The sequence below is a fragment of the Trachemys scripta genome, chromosome 12, assembly GCF_013100865.1.
Source record: "Trachemys scripta elegans isolate TJP31775 chromosome 12, CAS_Tse_1.0, whole genome shotgun sequence".
NCBI classification, from domain to species: domain Eukaryota; kingdom Metazoa; phylum Chordata; order Testudines; family Emydidae; genus Trachemys; species Trachemys scripta.
Genome location: NC_048309.1, coordinates 10,803,042 through 10,818,566, shown reverse-complemented (window position 1 = coordinate 10,818,566; position 15,525 = coordinate 10,803,042). Strand labels below are relative to the sequence as shown.

General features: G+C 39.3%; 1 protein-coding gene across 1 annotated transcript; it reads left to right on the top strand.

Annotated features, from left to right (window-relative positions):
* The first annotated feature begins 7,026 nt into the window (after positions 1-7,026).
* Positions 7,027-7,362, top strand: LOC117886153 (signal peptidase complex subunit 1-like). The gene has a single exon (XM_034787803.1). It carries the CDS (start codon positions 7,042-7,044, stop codon positions 7,345-7,347), a length of 306 nt encoding a protein of 101 aa, XP_034643694.1. The 5' UTR covers positions 7,027-7,041; the 3' UTR covers positions 7,348-7,362.
* The last annotated feature ends 8,163 nt before the right edge of the window (positions 7,363-15,525 follow it).

Genomic DNA, 15,525 nt, shown 5'->3' with positions numbered 1-15,525 from the left:
CTGAGCCTGCAGAGTGGAAAGCACACGAGTGAAACATAAGGCTAGTGCTCAGAAATTACAGTCTAATTTTTCCAAATGTTCCTGTAATAATTAACCGGAAAACTAATCCCAGAAATGCATCTGTGCATTAAAAAAATGACCTAAGAATGAAGTGCACTTGGTTATTCTATTGCAATGTGCTTTATTGTAGTTTCTGTATTCCACAGCAGAGAACAATACCACATTATTAAATAGCAGGTAATATTACACTCAGATACTGAGCAGAATTTTTTAAGATGTCTTTTTTTCCACGACTGGCATTGAACATCTGCTGAAATGAAAAAATATAATCTTCAAATCTCTTAATAATTAACAGAATGTGAGCAAAGTAAGGGTTTTATTATAAACACAGCTTATAACGTTTGTAATGTTAAGAAAAGAATTGTTGATACTCTTATAACAAATCAATAAAAAACATTTTAAATACAAAGTCAACAGGTCACTGAACAATCAGCTTTAGAACACTGTCAAAATTACCAGCTCCAGTGATGTGTGTTTCATGTTCATTTAGTCTGCATCTCTGGTTCAAATGGCTTTAGGATTTGTAGTGTATTTTTTTCAGAGCAAACTGTCAAGCCTGGCAAAGTGGAGACCTCTAAAAAAAATTTAATGGATTTTTTCCCCACACCAATAGGACAGAAAGGTTTTTACAGCTCTTTCAGATCAGCAAAAAAAGAGAGATCTCCCATATTAACAGACAACCCCATCTGCAACATCTAAGTGTATATTTAATTGACCATACTTGCTAAATCAACCACTAAAATAGATATTGCTCTTATTTTTAATTATAATACAATAGGACTTAAAGGCCTCAGTCAGACTCAGGTCCTCTGTGTGCTAGGTACTGTACAAACATGTGATAAAGACACGGTCCCTACCCTAAAGAATTAATTCTCCCCTTCAAGATGTGCTCACATAGCTTGCAGAAGGATTGTAATTCCCTGTAATACCAGGTGTTCTCATGTATAATTTGGCGCTTTCTTTCAGACCTAAACAAATCTGTGGTATTATTATTAAGCATTCAATTTTCAGTGTCTATATCTTAAAAGAAGAGACAGCAAGTGATATCCTACCTTAGAATTCCAAAATGACCAAGCACGTCCTCCCATCCATAGCCTACTAGAAAAGAACAAAGAGGCCGGTTATAAACTGATTCCCTAATGTTTTCAAACCCAAACATTCATTCTCATCAATAGGCTTGTGTCTCACTTTCCTGCCTGCATCCTTCTGGAAAGTAAATCTATAGACGGCGGAAATACTGCATACCATGCAGAACACTAAAATGGGGAGGGCTTTTGCTATTGTCTTCAGTGAGTGCAGTATAACACCCCAAACCAAGATTCATTGATATGGATCACTTTATACGGCAACAAAACTGGGGTGACAGGAATCGAATCTATTTTACATTTAAAGAGTTTCAAAAGACTTCCAAAGAACACGCCTGCAAAATGCTTCGTCTGCACATGTAAAGCATGTGGGCCAAGATTTCTGAAGGGGACTAGCAATTGTGGGATTTCAGTGGGATTGAAGCACATGTTTAAATGCATTAGGGGCAGCTTCAGGAGCAATGCGAGTGGTATCTGAACGGCAACCTTTGAACCCAGGGTTTGTTTCAGCCCAGAGTAGAATTGCAATCAGAGGAGAAGTTGAGATCAATCAAAATCCTTTATAGTTCCTGGGTAATTGGATCCAGGTCCATCTCTAATGGTGGCATTCTGCTCCCGTAGATGAATTCCTTGGGCTCTTTACCATAGGATAAATTATTGCAGTGGAAATCAAATTTACCATTAGGTGGCAGGTAGTAGAATGCAATTTGAAACGCCACTTGGATCACAAGGAAAGTGAAGCTGGTGTAATTTATCGCTCTAAGGAGCTGCCGGGTGCCTCCTGAAAAATAAAATGCTGGCTTTGTTACAATAGCGCACCAACTATCCTACAAAACATGTGACAAGCCAAGGTCCCTGCCGTAAGAGCTAACAGACTAAATCAGATGGATACAATGCATGGGGCAACAGCTCCCTGCCCTTCCCAACTGCACTGACAAAAACAGTTCCACCCACAGAAAGGCCAAACATCCGCCAGCCCAAGGCCAGTGATTGGGGCCAGCCCCCAGGGCTAACAAATAGAAAGATGTACAACTGCAGCTACGCTCTTTCTACATCAAATAAAGGAAGTAAATAAGAACTTAGCACAATGTGCCTCAATAGAATTCTACAAAGTAGAATCTATTTATTCAGTTAATTTAATTTGTCTGAACACAATATTCATAGTCTAGAATTTGAAGGCGGTCCCCTACCTTTCATTGTGACAGCTGTAGGCTTGGGGAACAGTGGAATAAGCAGTAGAAAGATGAGATAGGCCAGGGACAATCCATTGTATCTGAATGATATCGCTGTGAAATAATCAAACGTGACTTTAACTGAGACATAAACGGGAATAAAAACGAAGACGGTGTATGTATGTGTCATTAACACTGGATCAGTAGCGGAATTTTGATATTTTATTTCAAAGCTATCGCTCATTCCCTCTAACTTCTAACCATAAGAATACTCCACTCTTCGGTACAAGAGCCATGACTATGTATTCTGCTATTTTGCTCTGCTTCTTGCTGCTTTGATTTTATTTTTTACCCCTTGTTATCTCTTCAGACTCATTTTTCTTCTTTATTACTATTCTCGTGGACCCTCAATATCCTAGGTGCTCTGCAGACATATAGCAAGATACTCCCATTCCTAAAGTGCTTACAGTGTAAAGAGACAAACACAGGGGGAAAGATAGAGGATGTTTCAGTGGCTAGGACACTAGCCTGGGACTCAGCAGTTCCCTACTCTGCCACAGACTTCCTGTGTGACCTTGAGCAACTCACTTAGTCTCTGCTTTAATTCCTCATCTGTAAAATGGGCATAATAACACTGCCCTACCTAACAGGGGTATTGTGAGGATAAATCCATTAAAGACTATTTGTTGCTCAGATAGCTTGCTAATGGAAGCCATATGAGTATTGTTGGTAGATATGAAGGGTCCTGGAAAGGGATAAAACATGCTCTAGGATCAAAGTGATGATCACTTGAATTATCACATGAATCAGTACCATTGCGTAATTAAGGCTCTGTTGTGGCCTGTTGTCATAGTGCAGATTAAATGTCTTTATAATGTATGAAAAATGATTATCCTTACCACACTTACAGCAGTCACTCTTAGGATAAAGATTTAATCATAAGTAATCAGATGTATGAACTGTGGGTAGGTATAGGTTTGTATTGGCAGGGAATATGTTGTGGTGGCAAGTAGGAGGGGAATATGGATGAGTATGTGGTTGTGAATCTAGAGTTAGGGGTGGTTTGGATGCAAATGTTTCCTTTGCTAGGGATTTTTAAGATTTTTCTATTGTATTGTGATTGTATTGATGAGAAATGGGCTTGAAGCATGCTTGACCTTAATGAGGGCTTTTTTTGAGGAGAGGAGCTATAACTATTCCCATGTACCCCTCTGTCTAGAAACACAGCATAGAATCCTGCATTTCTTATAACAGCTTGCACTGAAATCAAAGGGACCCTTGTCTTATGAAAGAGTTCGGGAATGGACCACTAAACTTTAAAATCTCAAACCTCGATTTCAAGTAAATTGTCAATAACACATGCAAACCATTGAAAATGTGCAATTCATTTAATCAGCTATAAAACTAATATTACCAGATTAAAAAACAACAACAACAAATTGGCCAGCTTTGCAATGCAAAATATTGTTGCTATGGAAATTCACCTTTCAAGCATTGTATTTGGAAAAGAAACCTAGATTATAAACCCTACAAAGAAATGTATAATCCAGACAAATTTTATATGTAGTAAATATTATGAAAACAGTAATGTAGTTGCAGGCTTCTATTTTCAATGATTGCTTACTTATAGAGGATGTAGGACAAAGCTGCAATTAATCTTTAGCTGATATATTTTTATGATCAGTTAACCCTAATATAAACTTGTACTATTATACGCTAAATTTCCTAAATGTAGTCTCTCTCTAAGTGTAAAATATTACTGAGTACATTAAATACAAAGTGTTTTTCAAAACAAAAATGTACAACAATAAGAAATCAAGCCATGATAAGAAAATATGAATTTAGGAGAGCAGGTTTGCCTCATGCCGTAAAGACAAAGCTATCTGAATTGGAACCTGTGTATGAAATTGACTAGTAGAGTAGAACAACGAAAGAAAATATTTTGTCCATGCGTTTTTGCCAGGATAGTGTTATATGATTAAAACTTAAGAGATATAGTAGCTGTACAAAAACAATAAGATCTCAGGAGGATAAATTAAATTATAAATGGATAAATTAAATTATAATAATATACTGCAATTTTATCAATTCACATTTTATAATCAGGGCCTTCATTAGAAGAATACACTAAGCAGACCTTCACTAAAAAAGCAGACCTATCAACTGAGCAAAACAGGATTTAATCCGAGAGCCCCTCAAAGCAGGGGCCATGATATTTTGGTAGTGATCCTTCATTGCAAAACAATTTTCTCTAAAAGTATTATCCATCAGGAAGATATTTTGGAGAATAGAGAGAACATCTTCCAAGATGTCCCGAAACATACATACATGTATTACTTACCACCATAGCACTTGAATACAAGATGCAGGAAAATGTAATGTGTTTTCCATCTTCGGTAAATTAATAATCCCACACTATAAGTAGGTGGTTGCCTAGTATTCTTCCCCACCTGAAGTATGTGATGTTCTATCCAATGCAATACAATTGTATTTTATATAGTATCTCTCGTTCAAATTATAGCCAAATGAGTTTTCTAAAACCAACTTGTTAAAACTTCTTTCTTTTAGTTCTCATACTGTTTTTGGTTGAATTTTAAATGAATTTGGCCACTTTCATCCCTGGTCTAGATTTACTGTCCTCCATGGAATTACATCAAAGATAAATTTTGCCCACTTTTCATACCATCTTGATACATTACTCTTTAAACATGAATGGAAATTTTCTTACCTGCTATCAAGGAAAATGGCAAAACTAATCTGAAAAGCAGCCCACAGGCTAAATTATTCGCCATGCTCTTCTCTCCTCAGGGTGTTGCCGGGAACTGGGAGGCATCCACAAACTCTGGTTCAACACTGGTGGCCTATGTTGTCTGAGAAGAGGAGTGACCTTACAATAAGCCTTTCCTGACTTCTATCCCTTTCTGTTTGTCCTTTTTAAATGTAAACCCAAAACCTTACAAAACTGCATTAAAAATGTGATCAGCGAGGCAATCGATTTCTGAGTAAGAAATTGTTACAGCAACCAGAAGGCTAAGATCAGGGACTTGTCCAGTAATCCTCATTTTTCTCTGAGATGGGAACTATTGATCCCTTCTTTCTTTCCCACTTTAATCCAGCCTTTTTCTCTTTAGTGCTGAACAAGTATTCTTAAACTTGGCTGTCAGAGCTACATTGATCTTTCTTTCCAAAGTCTCCTTGCTTGTTGCTTTCCAGGTCCTAATAGGTAGTCAGACTAGAAACTATCCTCTAAACTGCAATTAGGAATTTTTCCCCCAAACCCAAGTATTATAGATGGTTTCTTTGTGAGTTTGTTTCTCTTTCCTGCTGAATTGCCAGTAGCCATTGAAAGTTTAACCTGGATTACAAGCCAAATACAACCAATTGTATATTGAAGAATAAAGTACCTCCTTGTATATGCTTAGCAAAAAGCGTAGTTAGTCAAGGAAAGAGATTTCAAAGGTACAGAGAGGTCTAAGCAGAAATGCAAATGTTTTACAATGCAGCACATATTTTTTTACACAGCTCTATCTCCGGTTTGTTTAAAAACAAGTATAAATTACAATATTAGTTGCAACATTGCCACATTTTTCACTGAGGCTGTACATTTCTAGACCTTGGGAACGCAGCAATTCACTTGGAGCCTGATCCAATGCCCATTAAAGTCAGTGGGAGTCTTTGAGATCAAAGATCAGGTCTTTGAGCAGAAATTAAGCTCTAGTGATTTCAGTCTGAGTTTTCAGCAGGGTAGTATTTGGTCCTTGGATCCTAACTTAGGTCATGGGCATACATGCCCAGTGACTAAAGGGCTAATTATCTCACAAACACTTAGCTAACACTCATTTGTTCAGGAGACCTAAATTCCCCTGCAGTTTCACTTGCGGGATTTATTTGTCACTTCCAAGCCTAAAGATTGAAATAGAGTGTTGCTGGCCTAAGATGGCCGCAAGACATGACTGTATTTCAATGATGGGTTACTTTGTGAGCTCTGGGTAAAGTGATTTGGGCTCTCATAGTTGCTCTAGAAATAAAAGGCTTTGGAGTAATTACATTGCAGGTGATTTCCCAGGACTTTTTCCGCTTATTTTAAAGATTAGAACTCTTCCCTCCCAAGAGCCCTTTGCAGCCCTTAGCATCCCTCTCCCCAGCCTTCTTTCTCTTTTCCGCTGCGCCCCCATCTTCCAACCATCTCTGTCAATGTGGCTTCTTTAATCATGCAGAGGAGTTGCTACTGAACAACACCTGCTCCTCCCCAGGGACTGAGTTCGCTGCCTGCATGGGATTCTTGGGAAGTGCGACAAGTAGATGGAAATGTAATCCAAGTCTCCACATGGCAATGAAGAAGCTGCCACTGGGCTGTCCAAAATGCTCTTGTCATATTCACTAACAATATATGAACTCCCTTACCGGAGCTTGGTGCGATACACTGTCTCACAACAGCACCATAATGCATCTGTTTCAGAAAATACAGTATTCCTTGGAAAGGCCTCAGTGTCATGCTTGTTTGACCTTCTTATTCCAGCTTGTCATCTCCAGAAGAATCCACAGTTGAAAACATACTTCTCATCTGGTGAGCAAAAAAGCTGCCAGCAAGCACTGCAGGGCCTGATGCCCCTGATGCCAACCCATAGAAACAGCCCAGAGATATGTCAGGAGCTTCCATGGGGCAGGAACTGAAGCCGCTCGCAATAACCTTTCAATACAAGGCGACTTCCGTCGCTAGCACCATGCTGGACGTATTCAGCTCCATCCCCATCCTGATGGACTACAAGGGTCAAAAACTAGCAGAACAGATGTTTCAAGGGCTCATTCTTGTTTCTGCGGTAATTGGTTTTATCTATGGCTACATCGCTGAACAGTTTGGTTGGACTGTCTATATAGTTATGGCTGGGTTTGCTTTAGCGTGCCTGCTAACACTCCCTCCATGGCATATGTACCGCCACAATCCTCTGAAATGGCTACCTGTCCAAGAGTCGGGAACAGAAGATAAGAAGCCAGCAGAGAGAAAACTGAAAAGGCATACTAAAAGTTGAAGACTATGAACCCTCATCATGTAACATTGGAGAATTTTGCTTCATTAAAGGTTTCTATGATAAAAAAAAATACTTTCAGTATCTAGAGCATCATCTGATCTATTCTGTGAGGTGAGGAAGAATGATGGTGTGATCAGCTGTAGCACCCGGTCAGTGGAGAAGAGAAATATCTCTGTTCTCCTTATACATTGCCTCTCTCTTACTGTTTGTCTTGTCTATTTAGATTACAAGCTCTTCAAGGTAAGGATTGTCTCCTCCTGTATGTTTGTGTAGCACTGATCCTCTCTAATGCTCATGCTCTGTGGTCACGGGCAGCCAGTAGGGGAGGCGGTGCCACTGCCCCGCCCACACTCCGTCCCCAGGACCCTGCTTCGACGGTGCCACTGGGCTCCAGGGGTTGGGGCCATGCCACCCGCCTTCCCAGTGCTGGGGGGCCTGTAGTGCTGCTGCTGTGCGCTCTCCCTTCTGGTGCTCTGGGGCTGCGGGGGCGGGGGGCGCTGTGGGCACTAGCCAGCCTGGGGTGGGAGCCGGCAGCTGCGGTGGGGGGGCTCTGGGTTCCAGGGCATGCAGAAGAGGCCAGGCTGGGGCTAGCCTCTCCCAGCCACAGGTTCACGAGCCACCCATGTCTGTGGTTACAATATGGGCTTAATCTGCAGTAAAGGAGATTTAGTTTAGATATTAGGAAAAACTTTTTAACTATAAGTGTAGTTAAGCTCTGGAATAGGCTTCCCAGGGAGGTTGTGGAATCCCCATCATTGGAGTTTTTTTAAGAACAGGGTTGGACAAACACCTGTTAGGAATAATCTAGGTTTTCTTGGTCCTGCCTCAGTGCAGGGGGCTGGACTTGATGACCTCTCAAGGTGCCTTCTAGCCCTACATTTCTATGAATATGGTGCTGACGTCGTCTTGATCTTGATGTCAATCTCTACATCTTCCTCCAATGTTGAAGAATATCCAAGAAAGAAGACAACATAAGCGAATCATTAGCAATATTTATAAAAAGCAGTCAGTGTATCTGGGAGAACGTATGTCTTAGGTTTGTGTGTGATCTGTGTGTTTTGGCCATCGTTTTCTTTGAAAATCACAATAGTTTAGTAAATACGATGACATTCATTTTATATGATAGCAATTTTCAGTCAGCATTTCTCCCTGCTTCTCTAGCTTTGCTGTTGTTCCATGGATTTAACACTAGATTATTCTCTAACTTTGATGTATTGCTTCATAGGCTGTGAAAATAACTAGGGCTATCAAGCGATAAAAAAAATTAATCGTGATTAATCACACTGTTAAACAATACTAGAATACCATTCATTTAAATATTTTGGATGTTTTCTACATTTTCAAATAAAAGTGTACTGTGCTCACTTTATATTTATTTTTTATTACAATTATTTGCACAGTAAAAAAACAAAAGAAATAGTATTTTTCAGTTCACCTAATACAAATACTGTAGTGCAATCTCTTTATCATGAAAGTTGAACTTACAAATGTAGAATTATGTACAAAAAAAACAGCATTCAAAAATAAAACAATGTAACATTTTAGAGCCTGCAAGTCCACTCAGTCCTACTTCTTATTCAGCCAATGGATCAGAAAACAAGTTTGTTTACATTTGCAGGGGATAATGCTGCCCGCTTCTTGTTTACAATGTCACCTGAAAGTGAGAACAGGCGTTCTCATGGCCGTGGTGTAGCCGGCGTCGCAAGATATTTACGTGCCAGATGTGCTGCAGATTCGTATGTCCCTTCATGCTTCAACCACCATTCCAGAGGACATGCGTCCATGCTGATGACAGATTCTGCTTGATAACAATCCAAAGCATTGCGGACTGATGTATATTCATTTTCATTATCTGCGTCAGATGCCACCAGCAGAAGATTGATTATCTTTTTTGGTGGTTCGGGTTCTGTAATTTCCGCATCAGAATGTTGCTCTTTTAAGATTTCTGAAAGCATGCTCTACACCTCATCCTTCTCAGATTTCAGAAGGCACTTCAGATTCTTAAACCTCGGGTCAAGTGCTGTAGCTATCTTTAGAAATCTCACATTGGTACCTTCTTTGCGTTTTGTCAAATCTGCAGTGAAAGTATTCTTAAAATGAACAACATGTGCTGGGTGGTCATCCGAAACTGCTATAACATGAAATATACGGCAGAATGTGGGCAAAACAGAGCAGGGGATATACAATTCTCCCCCAATGAGTTCAGTCAAAAATTTAATTAATGCATTATTTTTTTAACGAGCATCATCAGCATGGAAGCATGTCCTCTGAATGGTGGCCGAAGCACGAAGGGGCATACGAATGTTTAGCATATCTGGCACGTAAATACCTTGCAATGCCAGCTACAAAAGTGCCAATCAAATGCCTGTTCTCCCTTTCTGGTGACATTGTAAATAAGAAGAGAGCAGCATTATCTCCTGTAAATGTAAGCAAACTTGTTTGTCTTAGCGATTGGGTGAACAAGAAGTAGGACTGAGTGGACTTGTAGGGTCTGAAGTTTTACATTGTTTTGTTTTGGAGTGCAGTTATGTAACAAAAAAAAATCTACATTTGTAAGTTGCACTTTCACGACAAAGAGATTGCCCTACAGTACTTGTATGAATTGAAAAATACTATATCTTTTGTTTATCATTTTTACACTGCAAATATTTGTAATAAAAAGAATATACACTTTGATTTCAATTACAACACAGAATACAATACATATGAAAATGTAGAAAAACATCCAAAATATTTAATAAATTTCAAATTGTATTCTATTGATTCACAGTGCGATTAAAACTGCGATTAATCGCAATTAATTTTTTTGAATTAATCGCGTGAGTTAACTGTGATTAACTGACAGCCCTAAAAATAACACACACCCTTGTGAGAAATAGGTGCACAATGCAATGATCCAGATCCTCACTTACTAGCATTTGGCATTACTCCGTTGACTTCAATGGAGCTATGCCAATTTGCATCGCTTAGACCAGGAGTAGTCAATAGGCAGACTACGGGCCAAATCCAGATCACCAGATGCTTTTGAACAGACCCTGAAATATTTTTATTTACTTATTATTATCATTATTGTTGTTGTTTATTTTCTCTGGAGTCTGGACCTTGATTAGATCTTGACCCAGAAATGTGGACCTTCACAAAAAATAGTTGACTACCCCTGGCGTAGACTCTGAAGACTTGTGTACACTTAAAACACTACAGGAGTGCAGCTGCCGTGCTACCACTGCACCACTGTGACACTTCAGTGCCAGGAGGGGTTCTTGTAGGTAATCCACTTCCTCAGGAGGTGGCAGCTAAATCAACCGAAGAATTCTTCTGTGGCCTCAACGCTGCTAAAGATAATTCACGCGTCCACCAAAAAAGCAATTATAAGCCATTTTGAGATTGGCACTGGGTGTGCATGACCCCTTTATAGGACATTAACATTATATTTAGCTTAAAAAGAGAATTAATCACATGGTAAAACAGAACTCCCTTTACAGAGACCATCCAGAAGGCTGTGACAAATAATAAGGTGGCCACCCGGAGTTCCTTCTAGTGCTCTGCATATGCACATTATCCCCACTCTCTAATTGCTTTAGATAAGGGACTGGTGCCTTAATTGCATAATCTGGGCTGGGGGGTGGGGGTTGTCAGTGTCTCTGCAGGGCATCAATCCCTTTCAGGTATTTCTGAAGTTCTATTTGCATGAATGTGTCAGTTAGGAGACTAAACTGAATGCACGTATCTGTTTATGTACTTTAACTCCAAAGTTGCTCTACTCTAAAGACTATATTAAATCCTATAAACTTGTCTGTTTCACATGGAGACTGCCTAGTAGTTAACAGTGTTCTACCTTTAAATCCTTCTGGAAAGATCATTACATGGGGATAGCTCCTTGGCACCAGCTGTCGGAAGAAACATTTTGATAATGGCAGTGGAGGTAAATGACTATCAGCAAAACAGTAAAGCTCATCAAGTCCTCCCTTGCCAGCGCAGGAAACTCAGCACTTAAGATGTAATTGACATCATAGAAAGGAAAGCAAATTTTAAAATGGCATGGAAAATAAAGGATCTCGTATTATGTAGAGATAAAGAGACAGCTAAACTGATGACCGGATAATATAGTCTAAAATATAGATGTCAGTCCTTACGTGCCCTGCAGTTTCTAGAAACTATTGGGCTAATGCAACCCCATTGACCTCAGCCTAACCTTCAACTCAGGCCAGTGGGGTTAATGGTTGAAGTGGCCTTCTGTAGCATAATGCAAAATCTAAAGGCCCAGGCTTACAGAATTGTGTGCACATCTGAGTGCCTAATTTCTACAAGTTTGTAGCAAATGGCTAGATAAGGGTGTGCAGTGCTGGAAAACTGGCCCATAGTAAGCTTTTGATGCCCATATATAGGATAAATCTATATGGTACATTCTCTTACATTATTTGTTTCTTATGTCTACGTATAGAAACCTGAAGGCTTGTGTAGCATAAGTGTAAAGTGCTTTGGTGGATTGGGTTGGTTTTTGTGTTTAATTCTCTTCTCTTGCAAAACAATTATAGAACTGTAGAAGTTAGACTTGGAAAATACTTACTCAGTCTTTTCCCCATGGCAGTGCATCAAGAATGACACATCCAGCCTATATCATCAACAGAAAACATGCTATGATTAAGTTCTTTACAAAGGCTTTTCAGTTCTAGCAGTGAATGAATAATAAATACAGGTCTTCAAGAGAGGTGGTATGGTCTAGTGAAGTCAACAGCACTTTGCCAGACAGACCCCAATGTAACTGGAAGCAGAATTTGGCCCCTTGAAGAGAAGCATACTATTGATTATGTTGTAATTAATTACAAAAAATTCAATATCGGGGTAAGGGATTTCTAAGAGTAATATTGAAGAAGAAGTTTTGTCTTATGGTTAAGGCACTCAAGAGACCTGAGTTCAGGTCCTAGATATTTTCTGGGTGACCTCTGGCCAGTCACTTAATCTCTCTGCACCAGTTCCCCTTAAAATAGGGATAATAATCTTTCCTCTGTCTATCTTGTCTACTTAGATTGTAAGATCTCTAGGGCAAGGACTGTCCCTTACTACTGTATGTGTAGTACAGGGCTTAGCACAATCTTGGCTATCCTTGACAATCCTGATCTTGGCTGGGCTCTCTACACAAATAGTAATATACGCTTTTAGGTATTGTCATTAGATCTTGAATTCTGTCCACCATGATATTCGCTTGCGTTGCCCCCTGGGTTTGTAGACTTTGAAAGGGGAAGGTAAGCTTCTGTTTTTAAAGCCTTTGTAGGCTTATGAAATGAAGACAGACTTCCAGCCAGACAAATGTGTGGAGTCTGTGTCTAGGGTGTGAGAAAACCAACTAATCATCCCCACTGAAAACTGAAGTAACATTATAGTTTTCCGTGTCCTTTTGGAAAGCATCTAGAATGATGTGCTAATGAGAGAGGGTTGCTTTTGAAACCTTATTTTACCATCCCTGCAATGCCATGTATAGGTTTGGTGGTTGCGTCTTCACTGAAAAAAATAGACATGGGTTGTTTTTTTTTACATCAGAATAGCTATCGTGATTCAAAATCTTAGTAGACACAAAACACTGTAGTTCTTACTCTGATGTAGCTAGTGAAGGTGAAACTACCAGTGACTTGTCTCTTAGAGAAGTTTACATCAAGTTAGCTATCTCATTGTAGAAACACATTCTTTTGCAGTGAAGTCATAGCTTAAGGTTCTCACCCAGTTTAAAAGAAAATTCTGCAGTGATTTATTTGTGAAATTCATGGCTTGCTAGAGTGGCAGGGCACTGCAGACCAGAGTAAATATTGTGTCCTAAGTAAGGCATAGTTAGCATAAGGAACCAGAAACTCCTCAATTTTAAACCTGTCCTGACACTGACAGACACTCTTTGTGTATTTTGGAATCATATAACATCTCATCATCTGGTTCCCCTCTGTGATATGGAAATAATAATATTCACCTGCCTATGAGAGTGGGTAATGTTTGGAATAATGTTAGTTACAAATTATGAAAATTTCTATCATGTGTTTTTTCCCCAAATTTTTAGGGAAAAGGGCAATTTTGGTGGGTTGGTTTTTTCGGTTTTGTGAACATTTTCTCAAAAAAAATCGATTATATTTTCCAACCAGTTCTAGAACTGATGGCTTTATTCCCATTATGGATACATCTTTTGGCAATCATTTCTTTCAATATGGGACAATAACATTTCTTGCTTACAGCATAGAAAGTAAGAGAGAAGTTCTCTGTGGGTACGTCTACACTCCAATAAAAGATCCATGGCAAGGCTGCTGCTGGCCCAGGTCAGCTGACTCGGGCTCATGATGCTTGGGGTGCAGGGCTCAGAAATTATGAGGATGTCACAAGCACTTCACAGTCTCCAAAGGGCATTACAAATAAGAAGCCTGAGGAACCCCATTTTCTCCACGGACTTGCCAATCCTTCCCTGGAGGCTCTTCCGTGCAGTCCATCTGAGACCCACCTTACTAGCATCGCTTTTTAGACCAACAGAGGCACTCCCTCCTCCCAAACATGAACATGCCTCTGGGACAGTGCTTCTCCTTCTTCTCTAATCAGAGAAAAAGAGATCAGGACCAGCAGTTACTGAATTCTTGTTTGGTAGAAATCATCAGGAAGATGGAAGCTATAAGAAAGTATGATGAGAACAGCAAAATGCAACCTTGATTGGGGAAATGAGAAGCAACGTGAAATGTTTCCCTAAACCTTTTTTTCTTTTAATTCCAGTGGGAAAAAAAATCATATAAACCAATGAACATTCTGCAGCCGTATTTGAAGCCCAAATATTGCAACATTGGCTAATGTCTGAGAAACCGCTCGGTGTCTGAATCAATTAGAAACGGGCTGTGAAAGAGCAGAGAGAAACGCAACTAGTAAAGAAACAGCACAAATAATGAGACGTAAATTAGGTTTTTTAAATATTTTCATTTTAATACAGGAAGTGTCATTAGCAATTTGCAAAAATAAATACCTAAATAAAGTGTTTTTAAACGTATCCATGTCCCTTTAACTCTTACTCCGCTCGCTATAGTACAGCACGGAGTTGTAGTATTGCCAAGAGGACCATGCAAGCCATTACAGTAGTAATAATGAACAGGAGCTCTCTGTAAACTTGAAAGCTTGTCTCTCTCACCAACAGAAAATACTACCTCACCCACCTTGTCTCCCTATTACAGCAGTGACATCTAGAGGATGAGAACTGCCTGCATTGTCTACATCTTTGTATACAGTGAGATCAATGATATTCTTTCCAAACCCTGGGCCAAATTCTGCTGCCAATTAATCGGAGTTGACACAGGTGTAAATAAGTGAAAACAAAATTTTGCTCCATGTAAGTATAATAATCCACAGAGAAAACGCTTTGACTTTATGCTTCTCAATTCATCATAGTTCCATATTTAATTAACGATCAAGTTAGCGCTGCTACTGCAAACAATAAAAGAACAAAACCACCATTCTTCCTTCCATAGACAATGCATGCATAACTCCAACGATATCAATGTATCCTTGCTCCAACATGAAGCTGCAGAACTGGAATTAATTTGTAAACTGAATACCATCAGATTAGGCCTGAATAAATACTGGGAATGGTTGGGTCATTACAAAACCTAAACTTAATTTCCCCAATACTAATTTCTCCCTACTGTTACTCATACCTTCTTGTCAACTGTCTGTAATGGGCCACTCTCCTACCACTTCAAAAAATATTTTTCCTTCCTTGGTATCCTGCTGTTAATTGATTTATCTCGTTAGATTGACCTAACACTTGGTAAAGCACCCCCTTCCTTTCATGTATTTGTACCTACTCCTGTATTTTTTACTTCATACATCTGATGAAGTGGGTTCTAGCCCATGAAAGCTTATGCCCAAATAAATAAATCTAAAATACCACAAGTACTCCTCAGTTTTTTTTTGTTTTTTTTTTTTTTTGCTGATACAGACTAACACAGCTACCACTGAAACCTGAAATTTTCTGAGCAGGGAAACTATCTGCTGCTGCTTGTTTCTAATGTGTTCAGGAAAACAGCAGTTTGTGTAAATAAACAAGATAACGTCAAAGAATTTAACTGACTCATATTGTTGATTTCTCTTCCTAGTGGAATACCCCTGCAAGGCGTGAATGTTGGCTAACCACTTGGGCCATACAGGCAACATTACTTAATGTGG

What these genes read in the sequence shown, in the direction of transcription:
- LOC117886153 (XM_034787803.1), top strand. Translation starts at nt 7,042, where the DNA reads ATGCTGGACGTATTCAGCTCCATCCCCATCCTGATGGACTACAAGGGT.